This window comes from Aquila chrysaetos, chromosome 20 (assembly GCF_900496995.4).
Source record: "Aquila chrysaetos chrysaetos chromosome 20, bAquChr1.4, whole genome shotgun sequence".
Lineage (NCBI taxonomy): Eukaryota > Metazoa > Chordata > Aves > Accipitriformes > Accipitridae > Aquila > Aquila chrysaetos.
In genome coordinates, this window is record NC_044023.1 from 5,537,628 (window position 1) to 5,551,841 (window position 14,214).

At 37.4% G+C, this 14,214-nt stretch overlaps 1 protein-coding gene across 19 annotated transcripts in view; it reads right to left on the reverse strand.

Annotated features, from left to right (window-relative positions):
- The window catches only part of DOCK3 (dedicator of cytokinesis 3), a 226,279-nt gene that overhangs the window by 41,233 nt on the left and 170,832 nt on the right, over positions 1 to 14,214 (reverse strand). For 18 of the 19 annotated variants that reach the window (XM_030043808.2, XM_030043804.2, XM_030043802.2 and 15 more), the window contains 8 exons: positions 14,061 to 14,207; positions 11,848 to 11,946; positions 9,570 to 9,664; positions 7,985 to 8,060; positions 6,943 to 7,043; positions 6,607 to 6,665; positions 4,089 to 4,237; positions 1,364 to 1,449 (listed from right to left, as the gene is read on the reverse strand). In XM_030043808.2, coding sequence (XP_029899668.1) covers positions 1,364 to 1,449; positions 4,089 to 4,237; positions 6,607 to 6,665; positions 6,943 to 7,043; positions 7,985 to 8,060; positions 9,570 to 9,664; positions 11,848 to 11,946; positions 14,061 to 14,207 — 812 coding nt within the window. The remainder of the gene's footprint in view (positions 1 to 1,363; positions 1,450 to 4,088; positions 4,238 to 6,606; positions 6,666 to 6,942; positions 7,044 to 7,984; positions 8,061 to 9,569; positions 9,665 to 11,847; positions 11,947 to 14,060; positions 14,208 to 14,214) is intronic. The other variant, XM_030043805.2, reaches the window with a different exon arrangement.

A 14,214-nucleotide genomic window follows, 5' to 3' on the forward strand; every position in this document is an offset into this window, starting at 1 on the left:
ATGGGACATCATGCCCAGTATATAAACTGGGGAGAGCTGGCCAGGAGGGGTTGGTCACTGCTTGGGAACTAACTCGGCATTGGTCAGCGAGTGGTGAGCAATTGCACTGTGCATCACTTGTCTTTCTTGGGTTATATTTCACACTCTTTTTGTTATCTTCCTTTTCATTACAATTATTATTATTTAGTTATTTTTTATTTCAATTATTAAACTGTTCTTATCTCAACCCACAAGTTTTACTTGTTTTTGATTCTCCTCCCCATCCCACCGGGGCAGGGCGAGGAGTGAGTGAGCAGCTGCATGGTGCTTAGTTGCTGGCTGGGGTTAAACCACAACACAGGTGAATTAAAAAAAAAAAAAGATAGATATTTTCTTTCCTTTATTCCTGAAACAGACTTATGTTGTTAACATGCCAGACTCCCCAAGGCTGAATATACACAAATCAAAAAATACATTTACATGCTTCCTAAGGATAAGCATACAGGATGGGCAGGCTTACCTATCTTGAAAATGAATGAATGCGCCATTGTAAATTCAGAAATACAAGTATTGGTTCTAGCAAAACAAAGGTTTATGCCTCAAACTGCCAGCATGCTATTGGGTGTCACATAAAATTGTCCGGAATATATGGCTAAAGTTCTGCTAATGATCTCTATGGCTAACTGGAATATTAGAAGATTTAGGGTTAAGTGCTCTGGACTTTCAGAGTTCAAAATTAGTCCTTTTGGAATAAATTAGGATCACTGGAAATAAAATCTGAAGACAGATCGGTAATCAAAGATAACTAAGCGGAAAGTCAGATGTAAAAAGTCTTTTAAGTTTATCCTTACGAGTACGGGTTTTTGTTGTGAAAGGGAGTGGAAATACAGTGTCACGATGGACTCTGGATGAAGCAACTTGCAACTGTTGAGCCAACCAAAACACAGCCTTCAAAAATTGGAAGAAGCAAAAGGAAAACGCTGAGGAAAATCTCTTTTGCTCTAACAAGGCCTGACTTGCTAGACAGTACACTGTTTCTCTAAACAATCCTAAGGCCATGATTTCATTTACTGCTATGTAAAAAGAAAGGCACTGGCTCCTCTAGCAAATCAATTTTCGATAGCAGGAGGATAACTACTTACCTGTGCAGCCTCATATTAGATGTCACAGAAAGAAAACAAAGAAGAATTTAGGTTTTTATATTCTTTTCAGAATTAGAGTGACATATTTCTATTTCACTGAGCGATGTCATGAAAACCTGCCAGAAAGCCCTTTACTGCTTTCTCTGAAGATCAGCACTGCGGCAGCGGCTGCACAGATCACTGCTTTGACTCTTTCAATGACCCTGCACAACACAGAGTGAGCAGAAACTGGCATAGCTTACAGCAGGCTGAAGAGTTCCCTGTAGTTCTCATCACCTTTTCCTTCGGATACCAGGCTGTCCAGCTTATCGATCAACTCAGCTTCCACCTGGATGAAGAAGGGACTGGTTACAAACTGGCTGTTCATGTGGAAGACAAGAGTTCCAAATGCTAGGAAGACTGGAAGAATATTTTGTTTCTCATGCCCTGGGGCTACCCACTTCTATGTGCAAGTGATTTATTTCTCTGTGGGTCAGTTAAATGGACACACTTTTCTCATTTTTCAGTGAAATAGGAGGACTAAAACTAAATTATCCTTTTGTTTATCGGGGTCTAAATGAACATCCCAGGGGAGGTACCGCTGCTTCTTCACAGGAATTTCTGAAGTTTATTCTCTTATCAAATAAATCTCTCACACTTTCTGTGAACCAGTGTATCAGATAAACTATATCCTGTACTGTAACAGAATATCCACACAGAGAAACTAATTCATGGTGTGATTGCCACTAGTCTGCTGTAATGGTTCTACTGGTAATTGATTTCTCATCATCCAGGCATCATTACATTGGAAGATTATTTGTTCATTAAACCCAGTTTTGTCAAGCCTTTCTATTATTATATGATGCATTTTCTTTTTACAAAAGGAAAAATTTTCTTTCTTTTATAAAGGGCCACAACAGTATCATTATGTGTCTCTTCCCTTACAAAGGTTTTGAATATGTATTCATTTCCACCCTAGCCTAATATATCCTATTATCAAGTTTGGTATCAGTTGTTGCCGTAAAATTGATTCAAGTACAGGAATCAATGTATCTAACATTAAACAAAACAATTTCATGTAGTCTTGGAAATCTTGTAGAAAACATACTTTCAGTACTAATGAAGACAGAGGTTCCTAAATATTGAAACTGTTTGTAGAAATACAGCCTGGTTTTATTTGAAGACAAGCATAGTGTGAGTTTCTCTGTGTTTTTCAGCTGCCAAATTGCAAAGGAAGTAAAGATGAGAAGGAAAAGCAAATCACCCAGTGGCACACAAATGGAGCTGGTGCTGTTGTTGCTGAAATCATTAAAGGCAGGCCTGATTTAGTCCATCAATCAGACTGCATTGTTATCCAGTATCACTGCAAAAATAACCTTGTTAAACATGAGCTACTGAAGAAAATAAAAAAAAGGCTTGAAAATGGATTTCCAGGATTTTTATATTTTTTGACAACCACTTCAGTATTCAAAAAGAGAAGCTCTAAATAAAAAAACCCCTACCTTCTCTTTGCTTGTGAGCTACAATGACTTGACAGAAATCAGTAATGCATCTGTCCAGCTATCTAGCATTATACTGGACAACAAATAACTTCCTGGTTCCAGCAGCTAATGTTAATAAGGTTTAATACATCTTGTGCTATTTAACTATTTATTTCAGTCTCACTAATACGGATGATTAGTCTGTCTTTAATCTTAGAAAGTTACAATATATGCTTCATAAAACAGTGTGGAAATTTGCTCCACAGGTAATTCAAGAAATACTCTTGGAGCTCTAGTTTAGAATACATTGGTGAGTATAAAAATTAAATGAAGATTATGAAGAGTTCATCCTGATACAGCAAGTGTAAACAGGTCCAGAAACTTGAAGATGACTGTAGGTACTTATAACTGTAAATGCCAGAAACAGGGACTGTTCTACTGTTACGCTAAAACAAGCAAAAAGAGGACCATGATCAAATGCTACTGTAATAATAATAGTAGTAAATAATAATAATAGTAATAATCAAGGGAGTTGAAGAGGAAAACATAAACTCCTCGTAATACTTTTCCGCATAGCCTTTAATAGGTCAGGTTATGGAAAAGGTCTGTTATTCTCCTGGAACAACTAATTACATCTGGCATTTTAATGAGTGTGTGAATAATAAATAATCACAAGAATTATGATAATTTAAATAAAAGGATTAACTCCTTCAGAGCACTTATCTGCAGATACTTGCCCCCAGTATTACCCCAAACACAATGACAATGAAGCACTGTTATCTGAGGATCCAGTCCAAACCAATCCCTCATTATTAATACTTTGCACTTCAGAGATCTGTTTTGCAGTGGAAAATTTAAGCAAGTCTCTGACCATGAGTGGGCAACAAAATGATGAAGACTCCTCTCCTTGTTTTGCAATCCGAGCTCACAGCAGGTGGAAACTATAGAACTGTTGCTGGGCATAACCATTCCAGGAGAGCTACTACAATTTCTCAAAAAATATACAGTCACAAAGTCTGTTTCAAAGCATGGTATAATTATTTAATTATACAATACCACTTTCTAGCTGGAAATTGAAGACAGAGGAGCAAAGACCACTGTTTTCACAAATACTGGCTAAATCTTTACACCTCCATTTCTGGTTCTCAGTCTGACCCATTTAATGGTTGACTAATAATCTAAGTGAAACCAATGAGAGCGGTGAGAGCCCAGCACTTACAAGATTCTTTTCTCTTCCCCATCTCCGATGTGATGAACACATCGCTCCTCTTCTCTATGTTCATGGGAAATGTAGCTTGCTGTGAAGTGCACTGTTTAAATAATCTTGGGAGTCTTGTAATAGTTTTGTGAATTATGCTTCAAATTTTCTATTTTTATGTATTTACATGACAACGTCATCTTCACAATCAGAAATGGATCAGCAGATACAAACTACTTGCTTCCAGCTGGACATTGCAAATAGACAGCAAGAAAAAGACTACTGCAAATGCTTGGGAAGTGACTTCACCTGTTTGAAGTTGCCATTCTTTCTCTGTTCCCAGTCCATCATGTCATGGAAGATGGGGATCATGATATTCCGGACTTCTGGTTGTGGAACAAGTGTAACACCAAGAAAGGGGCCAATCATTCCCGGAATAAAGTGAATCTTATGCTCACCTGTACAACACAAAGCAACTGTAATTAAATAAAAGCCTTCATTATCTGTCACTGAGAAAACAGGGAACCCCTGCAGGAATGACATATACAGAGTAGTAGCATGAGCATTAGAAAAGCAAACACATTCTTTTCCTGAAAGGACTGGAAAAAACAGTATTTGCTTTACACCATTCCTTGCAAAGTCTCTAAAAGCATTTTTAATTTCACTGTGAAAGCCTCCAGCAAAAATTGTCAGTGCATTTTACTTGCAAAGGAATTCAAACTGTCAAAAATAACCAAACTAAAACATACTAACTAGGGGCAAAAGAGGCCACAGATACCTCTAATTGATGAAGACAAAGATTTTGAAAGGGCTGGTGAGAACAATGGTATTTAATAGAACATATATAGATTTCAAAGAACTACAGAGCTCTTCATCCTCAGTGCTATGGAAGTCTCAATTTCGTAACTGACCTTGACTTAGGACCAAATTGCATTGCTTCTCAGCAACACAAACCCAAGGCATTTTGCTAACAATCTCTTCTGTGGCATGCTAACTGTGCAGTCACAGAGAATAAATCAAAATAGCCATATTTGGAACAACATTCAGTGATAAATATCTGTATCTACATATCTAAAACGGGCTTCTCGCTTCTCATTTCAATTTGTCTAGCATCATTTTCTGGTTATTTGATCTCTGTTACATTGGAGAGCCTTCTATTCTTCACACACATGCTTAGAAACTGTGATCAAGCCTGGCTGTATCATCTTAGTTGTGCAAGATGGGTCAGGCTTATTCAGTATTTTATAACAAGGCATTTTTTCACTTCTGTGGTCATCTTCCTGACTGTTCTCTGAACTCTGTCCAATTTGTCTTTGTTTTGGGTCTGGGGTTTTTTTTTTGAGCTGTAGAAAGCAGGATCGGGCAAACTATTCTAGAATCAAGCTGCACTTATTAAAAAACTGTGGCAGTAATATCGTCCCTCTTTTCTTACTCAAGATTCTTATATATTTTCTCAAAGATTATGGTATCTTTTTTACTCGTGGCATTTTACAGGTAGCTGCCATTCAGCTGATTATCAGCATGATACATTTGTCTCTGTTTTCTTGAATAGCACTCCTACATATATTCCTACAAATAAAATGTTCATATTTGGCTTTTTGAATATATTGCTTGCAGCCACATTATCAAGTTATCCAATCTGATTTGTATCATTCCTTTGCTCTCTTAATGATTTACCTGTTCTCAGAACCTTGTAGTATTTGTGATCTCTATCAGCAAACATTTTTTTTTTTATTTTCCTTTAGAATACTATACGCTTCCTTTGTCTTCAAACGTTTCCATAGGTATTCATTTTCAATCTCTGATGGAGACAGGATACTGGCCTAGCTGGGCTTGCTCTGGTGCAGCACAGATGTTATTTGGCTCTTTTATTAACAAAATCCTGAATTACCTAAACCGAAGACTGCTGCAGCACACTTCTAAAAGCGCAAGTCCTAGATGAAAAATCTCTATTTACCTTTTGAGACCTGTGGCAATATGTATTTTACCCCATTTTGTAACATGCTTTATTTCTTAAAATATATAGGAAAAGATCAAATGAATTGCAAAATTTGAAATTTTATCACAAATGTCGCGTTATTGTGGACAGGGCCTTTATGGGTTTTAGTTTGGGTTTTCCATTTTGTTTTTTAGGGTTTTTTTGGTTTTTTTTAAAGTAGTAATGTAAAATTTGTTATGCATACTAGATACCTAAAGGCACCAAAAAAGAAGCTTTACTGTATGCCACTTCTGGGCTTTATTATCAAATGCACATAGCTATGGTTTAGCGGTGGACTTGGCAGTGTTACGTTTACTGTTGGACTCGATGACCTTTAGTGTCTTTTCCAACCTAAATGATTCTATGATTCTATAATTTTGAGTCATGACAACTTTGGCTTTTGAATCATCTAGAAAATTATAAAGTTGGTTATAGCTGTGAAAATTTCTACTTTACAGCCATGGATCAGACAGAAGTCAGAGAGTAACAGTATATCTCCATATGAACCTGACTGCAGCAGAGTTGAAGGAATTAGAGAAAGCTGATTTTATATTTGCAAATACATTAAAAACTGTCACTGATGTGTCAAAATAACCAAAATCTTCCACTGTCACATTTGAGAAGAAAGTATTCAAATTAATAGGAGTGTATTATTTCAAATAAAAAAATATGATGAGACAGTGCAGAAGAGAGTTTTTGGTGGGAGAAGAGCAAGTGCTTCCTGGTTTTACAACTCTTAAGAGACACTAAGTATTCTATGATGCTACAAAAAGTTGAAAAAAGAAATTCCAACAGAAATCCGGGTTTACGTTGGCTTTGGTTGTTAGGACAGAGAAGGAAGAGACATACCCAGGTTCTGCCACATGCTGAAGAGCTCGTATGCCATCATCACTCTCATATCGCCATATCTGAAAGAGATGAGATAGACAAATGCCTAATGGAACAAAAGCTGGCAAGGCAGTGATGTTAAAAAAAAAAAAAAATCAAATTTACATTTAAGTCAATGTAAGAATATCAAACAACTCAACTAATCACTGAATACTGTATTAGGAGATCTACTTATTTATTTTCCAAGCATTTACACATCCCAAGTTCCATAATAAATCACAGGGACTTGTGGTAAAAAAGAAGTCTCATTTTTGAGGTGGCAGAAAAGGCTGGGAACCCAACAAAACATGTTCTTACTTATCCAGAATCTTCTTCCTCTTTGCTGGTGTGGCATTTTCTAGTTGGAGACTTGGCTGGTTTATAAACAAAACTGCCAGGCTGAAGTAAGAGTTCCACACCTGTGACACAGGAAGGAGGTTTTATAACATTACAGTCCAGGGAGTAAGTTTTAAGCAAGTGTAGGAAGACATATGGTCCTTTATATATGTAGAATCAGACTGTTCCTTTTTGTAATCAAGACGTAACTTAATCAATGTGTATCTTAACTATTGAGATACTAAACTGTTAAGGATACCAATGGATTATTTAAAACCTGGTAGGAACTAAAATTAAAAACCCCAAGCAGTTAATGCCACTGGGCTTTCCTCTTAGCACCAGAGTTCAAAAATGAATAAACTTGGTGACTTCAATGAAGTTTTAAATTGTTTTTCCTGTAGGCTGAACAGATATAGCCCTCAAAAATCCCCAGAGATTACATTGTATCATGAATGAGAGCCCTAGAATTTGGTCTGTTTTCCCAAAGAAATGAGGCTTTTGCCATCATTGCTGTGTGTATGTGCGCTTAGGTACATGTCTGGCAGCCTGCCCTTAGTAGCATGAACTTGTTGCTCATTTTCAACTACATCAGACAGAGGGAAAACACTCTCTAAGATACTGTGTTCCTCCAAGTTCTAAGTCAACAGCCAGAAAGAGAGACCTCTGGGAGAGGAGGAAGATCATGAATGCCCCCACTTCAGGAAAAGCATTGCCTGAGTTCACATTTTATTAACCACGAATCTGTAAGACAGCATGCTTCATTAGCTCCACTGCTTATGAAGATACTCAGTTCCTTTATGAGGGCCTCAATTTTCTTGATTTGATCTCACAGTGTATCTGTCCTACTTCCCCTCAATTCCACAGCAGATTCAAATTCCTGTCTTTTATCAGTTAGGTCATCTTCCTCACAGATACTCAAATAAATGCTGCAAATATAATCAGATAATGTAGAGAACAGCTTTTGTTCCTTTGTTACTGCTAGTTTAAAAAGATGTCATAACATTTTCTGAGCATCAGTTCTTACTTTAAAATCAAAGTCCGTTTCCGTGAAATTCTTATGCAGTGCAGAAGACAGGTACTGAACTGTTGTAACTATGATACTGCAGTCAAAAACAAAAAAAAAAAAAGAAAAGAAAAAAATAACATTTGAATCTGGAGTATAACATATTACAGTGTTTTGTGGTGCTGATTTTACTATACGGACAGAGACGGGTATTTTTCATGTAATCACTGCTAGATTCGCACAGAAGTCACCTATCTGTGTTTTAGTAAACAATTTGTACTAAGTGATATAAGATTAAGAATATTCATCATTATTGTAACTTTTGGAATTTACACAGGAGCATTTAAAATCCTGTCTATTTTGCATAGCTAGGCCATATTACCTCCAGTGAAATGAAAGAATACACCCATCTTCCTCCTATTTTAAGCAGAAAGATTATTTTTTTTTCCAGAGAAGAGCAACTCAAAAAGTTTGAGCTATTTTCATTCTTGGCTATACAATGGTCCTTTATCTGGCTCACACTTCAACTCAAGATATTTGTGAGTATTTTGCCAATTCTGAATTCCCTGGTACCTTTTTGTAGATTGCTAAATACACCTTAGCAAAAGGCAATCAAGCCATATGATAAATTCAGAAATTAATAAATAGCATGTCGTTAAGGCAACAATAGAATCAAAAAACCAGCACATTTCTGATTCACGTGCAAGCAATACTTCCAGTAACACTGCTAAATACACCTATCAGTCTAAAGGTAACTACTCTTTCATGTAGATTTTTCTTTTCTTATAGAACTTCATTTAATCTTTGCGCTTGAAATACTGAAATCCACTTCTTTCACTTTTCATTAGCACGGTGAACTCACAGAGCGTACAGCTCAGCTGAGCCTTCAGCCTTCAGGAAAACTTCTTGTAATGGGAACCCCTCCAGTGTCAGTTACTCAGTGGTAATTCTACAGCTAGTTTATCTAAAGAAACTAGTAAATAATTCCAGCCACCCTGTGTTCATCACACTACTGCCATTCTGAACAGCATGGTACTTAACCCATCAGAAGCAAGAAAATTAGATAAAATTAAGCATTAAAATGGTAGATGACAACTTAATTGAGAAATAACTCTGTATGTAATGCACTTGGTGTCATCGCTAGGGTCTGTTCCCCCTTTTCTAAAATAACTTGAGTCCTCCTTCTAGGTAGGTTAAGGAGTGATGTTTATGGGAAGAGACAGATGTTTAATGTAGTAATTTACTGAGAAAGGGAGTTGAGAGGCCTACTGGTTAATACCACTTGGTGTGGCTAGCTGTTCTTGCCATGTGTTATGATAGCTGCTGTGCCACTTTTACCCTCAATGTAGGTACTTCAGTTTTGGGTTTAAACTTTTAACTCTTTGATACCTGTGCACACTGGTAGAATTTAAGAAACAGAACAAATACAGAAGTCCCAGTTTGGTCCAGAGTCTTAAAATAACTGCAGAATGAGGATGAGCACTCCAGAATTCCTGTCTCGATCAGTCTGATGAAACACACTGCATGACACGTTTTAACTGCCCAGATGAGGAGAAAAAAATTGCAATAAGGAATGTCAACAGTTTATACCTGTTTCTCTACTTACTTGCTGGTGAGCAATCTCATCACCATCCAGTCTCGAGGAAAGACACTCATTTTCATCAGGTTCCGAAATACACAGAAAATCTTCAGGAGGAACTCCTATCACACAGGGAAAAAATTTTTACAAAATCACCAGCAGCTGCAGATTAATCTGTTTTCTTGATTATAAGACAGACAATCAAGCTAAGTGTGCTCCACTTGAGCTTTGTGTTACTAGGCCATTCACCTGAAAACATGGAAACAACGTATATTGGGATATGGCTCAATTCATTTTGTATGCATCTAATATGTACTAAGCAAGTTGCAGCTGTCTTTTAAATCTTAACTTTTACAGTGAGATGAAAAAATTCCCTATGTGCATAACTGTATATGACTTCTCATATTATCATCCAGAGTTCCAGTGTCAATTTGCAGCTATTTTCAAATATACTGGAATCATAATAATTTATTTATGCACTCCTTTAATTAATGTATCTGTCCAAGTTTCTTTGCACTTATGTCACAAATTTGACAAAAAAAACCCACACCCAAGCCCAATAAAACTAGATACGCTTTTTAAAATAGTAACAGAAAATCCAATCTCTGGCAGCATGCAGCAGAAAAGATCTCTTAAACACATTCTGCTGAATATTTGCCTTCCAAAAAAATCCCCAAACCTGAAGACATTTCTGGTTTTTGACTACCTGCACCTCTATGTCTATAAAGAAGAACAGTGAGGATAAAACATGCCAAATTGTTGGCCTTGCAAACCATGATTTTATTGTTTTGTTTTTCTTCTACACAAAATCAAGACAGCACAGAAAGTGGCAGTGCAAGGTTTCTTCAGAACTGTCCTACGTTTATGCCTTAACTGGGGGGAGGAGGGAAGGAGATTCATATCTTGGTGTAACTGAGCTAAGAGTAAAGCATCAGAAGCTCCTTGACTTTTGGCCTCATTTTGGCCTAGATATAACAGTGGTGAGTGAGCATAACACCTTTCCATCCAAGAAGTATTGGAAATATTATTACAGCAATATTTGAAGGAAAAAAAAAAAAGTAATGTATTTTATTAGGTCAACTGATAGTTGGAAAAAAGTTGGGTATAAAATCTTCAGCCTCTGTGACACTCCTGGAACATATCCTTAGATTAGCAGAGATACAACAGTGTTTGTTCTTATGGGTGTAAAGACAAATTTCAGTTCAGTGACAAACCTTTTCACTGCTCTGACCTAAGAACTATAGTTTAGATAGCTTTTAAAAATATCTATTAAAAGTTAATAGGAATTAATTTACCAAATCATTTTCCTATGAGCAATTTGGAAGTTACCTGAAAGGTAGTAATCTCAGATAACTATCAACCTGAGACACATTGAACCCTAACGCCTAAAGGTAAGAATTATATCATCCCAAATTTATCTCCCTGATATGCCTCTCTAAATGCACATGAAATATTTAGAAGCTGAAAGCCTACTCAGAGAGGACGTCTCACTGTTTCTCCATGTTATTTGTTAAGGCAACATAAGTTCCTGCCACATTGCATTCTTCTTATTGTCCATATTTTATTGAGTGCCATGCTAATCAAAAGCATTTTATATAAAATCTTGTCTTTACTTGTGAAATTATTCTGCCTTTTAAACAGACTGTTGTCAGAGATACTCCTCTTTCCTGTGGAAGTTGAGATTAAAAGTTAGTTTCTGCTGTTTTGAGATGTGCCATTTCAAAATGTCAGTGGCAAAAAAGCCACCAGGGGTCTGTAGCCCTCACCAACCCCTTCTGTTCAAGGAGAGCCATAATTTAAGTTAATGTGCACACATTTGGGAAGCATGCAGCAAGTGGAGTAGTAACGTTACTGCTTTCCCAAAAAAGATTTCATCTGCTAGAGACATTTGTATCCCCGAAAAGGCTTGAAATTCTCTTTTGGCATAAAATCAACACCCTTTGTAAGTAAGCTCCAGTGCATATTGAACTTCTAGTAAAATGCTATAGAACAACTGACTTTACATTCGCAGGATTAAAAAAACCGTGTTCCTCTATGTTCTATCTCTATGGTGCAATAGCAATATCCTTTTATGTCTAATAACATCTATCTTGGGAATTTATTTGCTGTTATGAAGATAATACAGTGCTCTGTGGTCTTAAATGTTTTTGTAACACAACACCGGTTATTATAAAAGCGAAAGGAAGGTCTGTGAATAGAGTGCCAGTGAATGGGAATGATTAGCAGAGCAAGTAATGCTGGAGGGATTTCCCCCTGCTCTCCCATTCTGAGTGAATCGCCCTACAAACATGATGTTCTGTTGTACCTTTAGTTCATCCTTGCTTTGGAAGTTGTCCAGTAAGTGCTGGAAATGAGTGTCTGACATCTGACGAAGCAAAGATAAAAGGCAGGAGACGTATTCTCCCTGTTGACCAAATGAGAAACGATTTAATTCAGACAATCTGAAATTTCATAAATATAAAACTCAACCTGGGGTAGGGTATAAAGGGAGGGGTCTGAAATGGCCCCAATGCCTATGAGAGGAAAGCTGACATGCACAGAGATTAAAAATACTGCACGTTAACAGTTCTTGAATTACTGTTAATACATAGGAATACACCTCTTAGAGGCTCCTCCACAGATGCCAGTTTTAAGGGTTTTTTAACCAATGTTGTAGTGTAAACAAAAATAATTTGAAATTATTAATACAGACATTAATGAATCGCCCTCCAAGCATGCAGTTTTTGACAATCACCTTTTTCAGTTACTTAATGTACTATGTCTGTCAAAGGTGTGACTGCAGCTCATGCAGACATACCAGGAATTATTTAAACTAATTGGCTCATATACTCAAAATAGTATAGCGATGACAGCATTGGATCAGTATGGGCTACAAAAGGTGTCTGGAATCTTGTAAATGTTTGGCTTATTAGTGTTCACCAAGTTATGTGCTGTCATAGCTACAGTACTAACAGTATTCCAGTAAGATATTCTGAATATAGTTTGGGTAAGCCTACATGAGCTACAATTACATTTCTGGCCTGCAAAGCAGATGCACCCTAACCAGTTACCACAGTATCCCAAAGTGTTTTCCAAAGATGAGCTCCCCCATTTTACATATCTGAAAGCAAAGCACAGAGAAGTTAAGCAATCTGTCCAAGATAACAAGCAAGGCAGTGCCAAGAACGTTAAGGACTATGTCTTTTGACTGCCAGTCCCTCGCACAACACTATTTTTTTCTGTGACAATGAGCAATTAATTTGGGAAACATACAAAATACTTTCTAAGCGGTATATAATAAGGTTCACACATATCACTGTGCTGTGAAATAGAAATTCAAAACACAAGGGGATTTTATACTTGGGACTGTCCAATCCATTTTAATTCTTTTTCTAATTGGCTCAAGCATGTACCCAGAAGCTTTGGCATAGGTTCTTCCAATAAACTTTACAGGGCTGAACTTCATCAGGAAAAAAGGTGTGCTCTTATGTGTGAGGTGGCGTGTGATAAATAACGGTAAGTCAAATGGTAGGAATAAAAGGAAATTAAGGTGTTACTGGACATTTGCAAGCTAGCGCCTTTCTTGTTTTGTATCAAAGAACATGTCTGAAAACTACTAAACTTTCTTGTTCTTTATTAGGATTCTACCATTTTTTACTCTGTCTGAGCTAACATGGGAAAATACAACCTTTCTCTTCTGTGAGAAGTGTACTTTAGTGTCCATCTGCCCCCAACAATACCTCTGAGGTTTCAACTCTTTGATAAAAAAGGAAGTCTAAAAAAAGAGATGTTCTGAACAACAGCTTAACATCATACATTGTGCAAAAGCTGCATTAGAGACTCTGGCAAGCAGAGATAGACTAAAATAGGCTAGAACAGAAAAGGGCAACAAATCCAGAAAAGAAGCAGCTGAACAGCAAAATTTTATTCTTTTTCTCCTCTTCCGTTCCATGTCAAAGAAAAAATTTCTTCCCCTGGGTCTATGCTGTCAGTCTGGACAAAGTGGTGGCTTTTCCCTCTTCTCCCACCAAGCTCAACAGCTCACTTGCCTTCGGATCTGTTAATTTCTTTTTCAAAAGTATGTTGTCTTTCATTTGCATGAAATAATCAGTGAACCTGGACAGGAGCTCTCCAGGGTATTAAGGAAAGGGACTTGTCCACTGAGCATTATGGTATTCTCAGTCTTAGGAATCACAGCCTGATACTCATACAGCCCTTGATGATACCTTTTCAGAGGTGAAGCCCTAGGCAGCTACCCAGCTAGCATATGCCTCAAGTTCTAAACAATAACTCTCATTCACAGCTGCAAAGACAAACAAGAAAATAACCTGGAAATCCACAAAAGCTTCGTGAGCTCCACTGCTTCCTGCAGACCTCACTACTGCACACAGGAAGGAATGGATTTGTGGCTTATTAAGGGAAAGAGACAAAGCCCTGGGCATTCATGCAGCAGAGATGATAATGAGGTGCCGGTGGTGGTGAGGGACTGAACCAAAGGTTAGAGAAGCAGGAAATAGAAACTGATTGTTAGTTACTAACAGTGATTTCTGCTGTGCACTGCGGGCAACGCTGCCCTCTTACCGCCTCCTGAGACTGCGATTTACTCATGATTGTAAGCAGAGTTTGTAAAAGCACATCCAGGAGGCTCTCCACCATCATCTCAACCTCCTCCACGACATCTCCCTCCTACAGT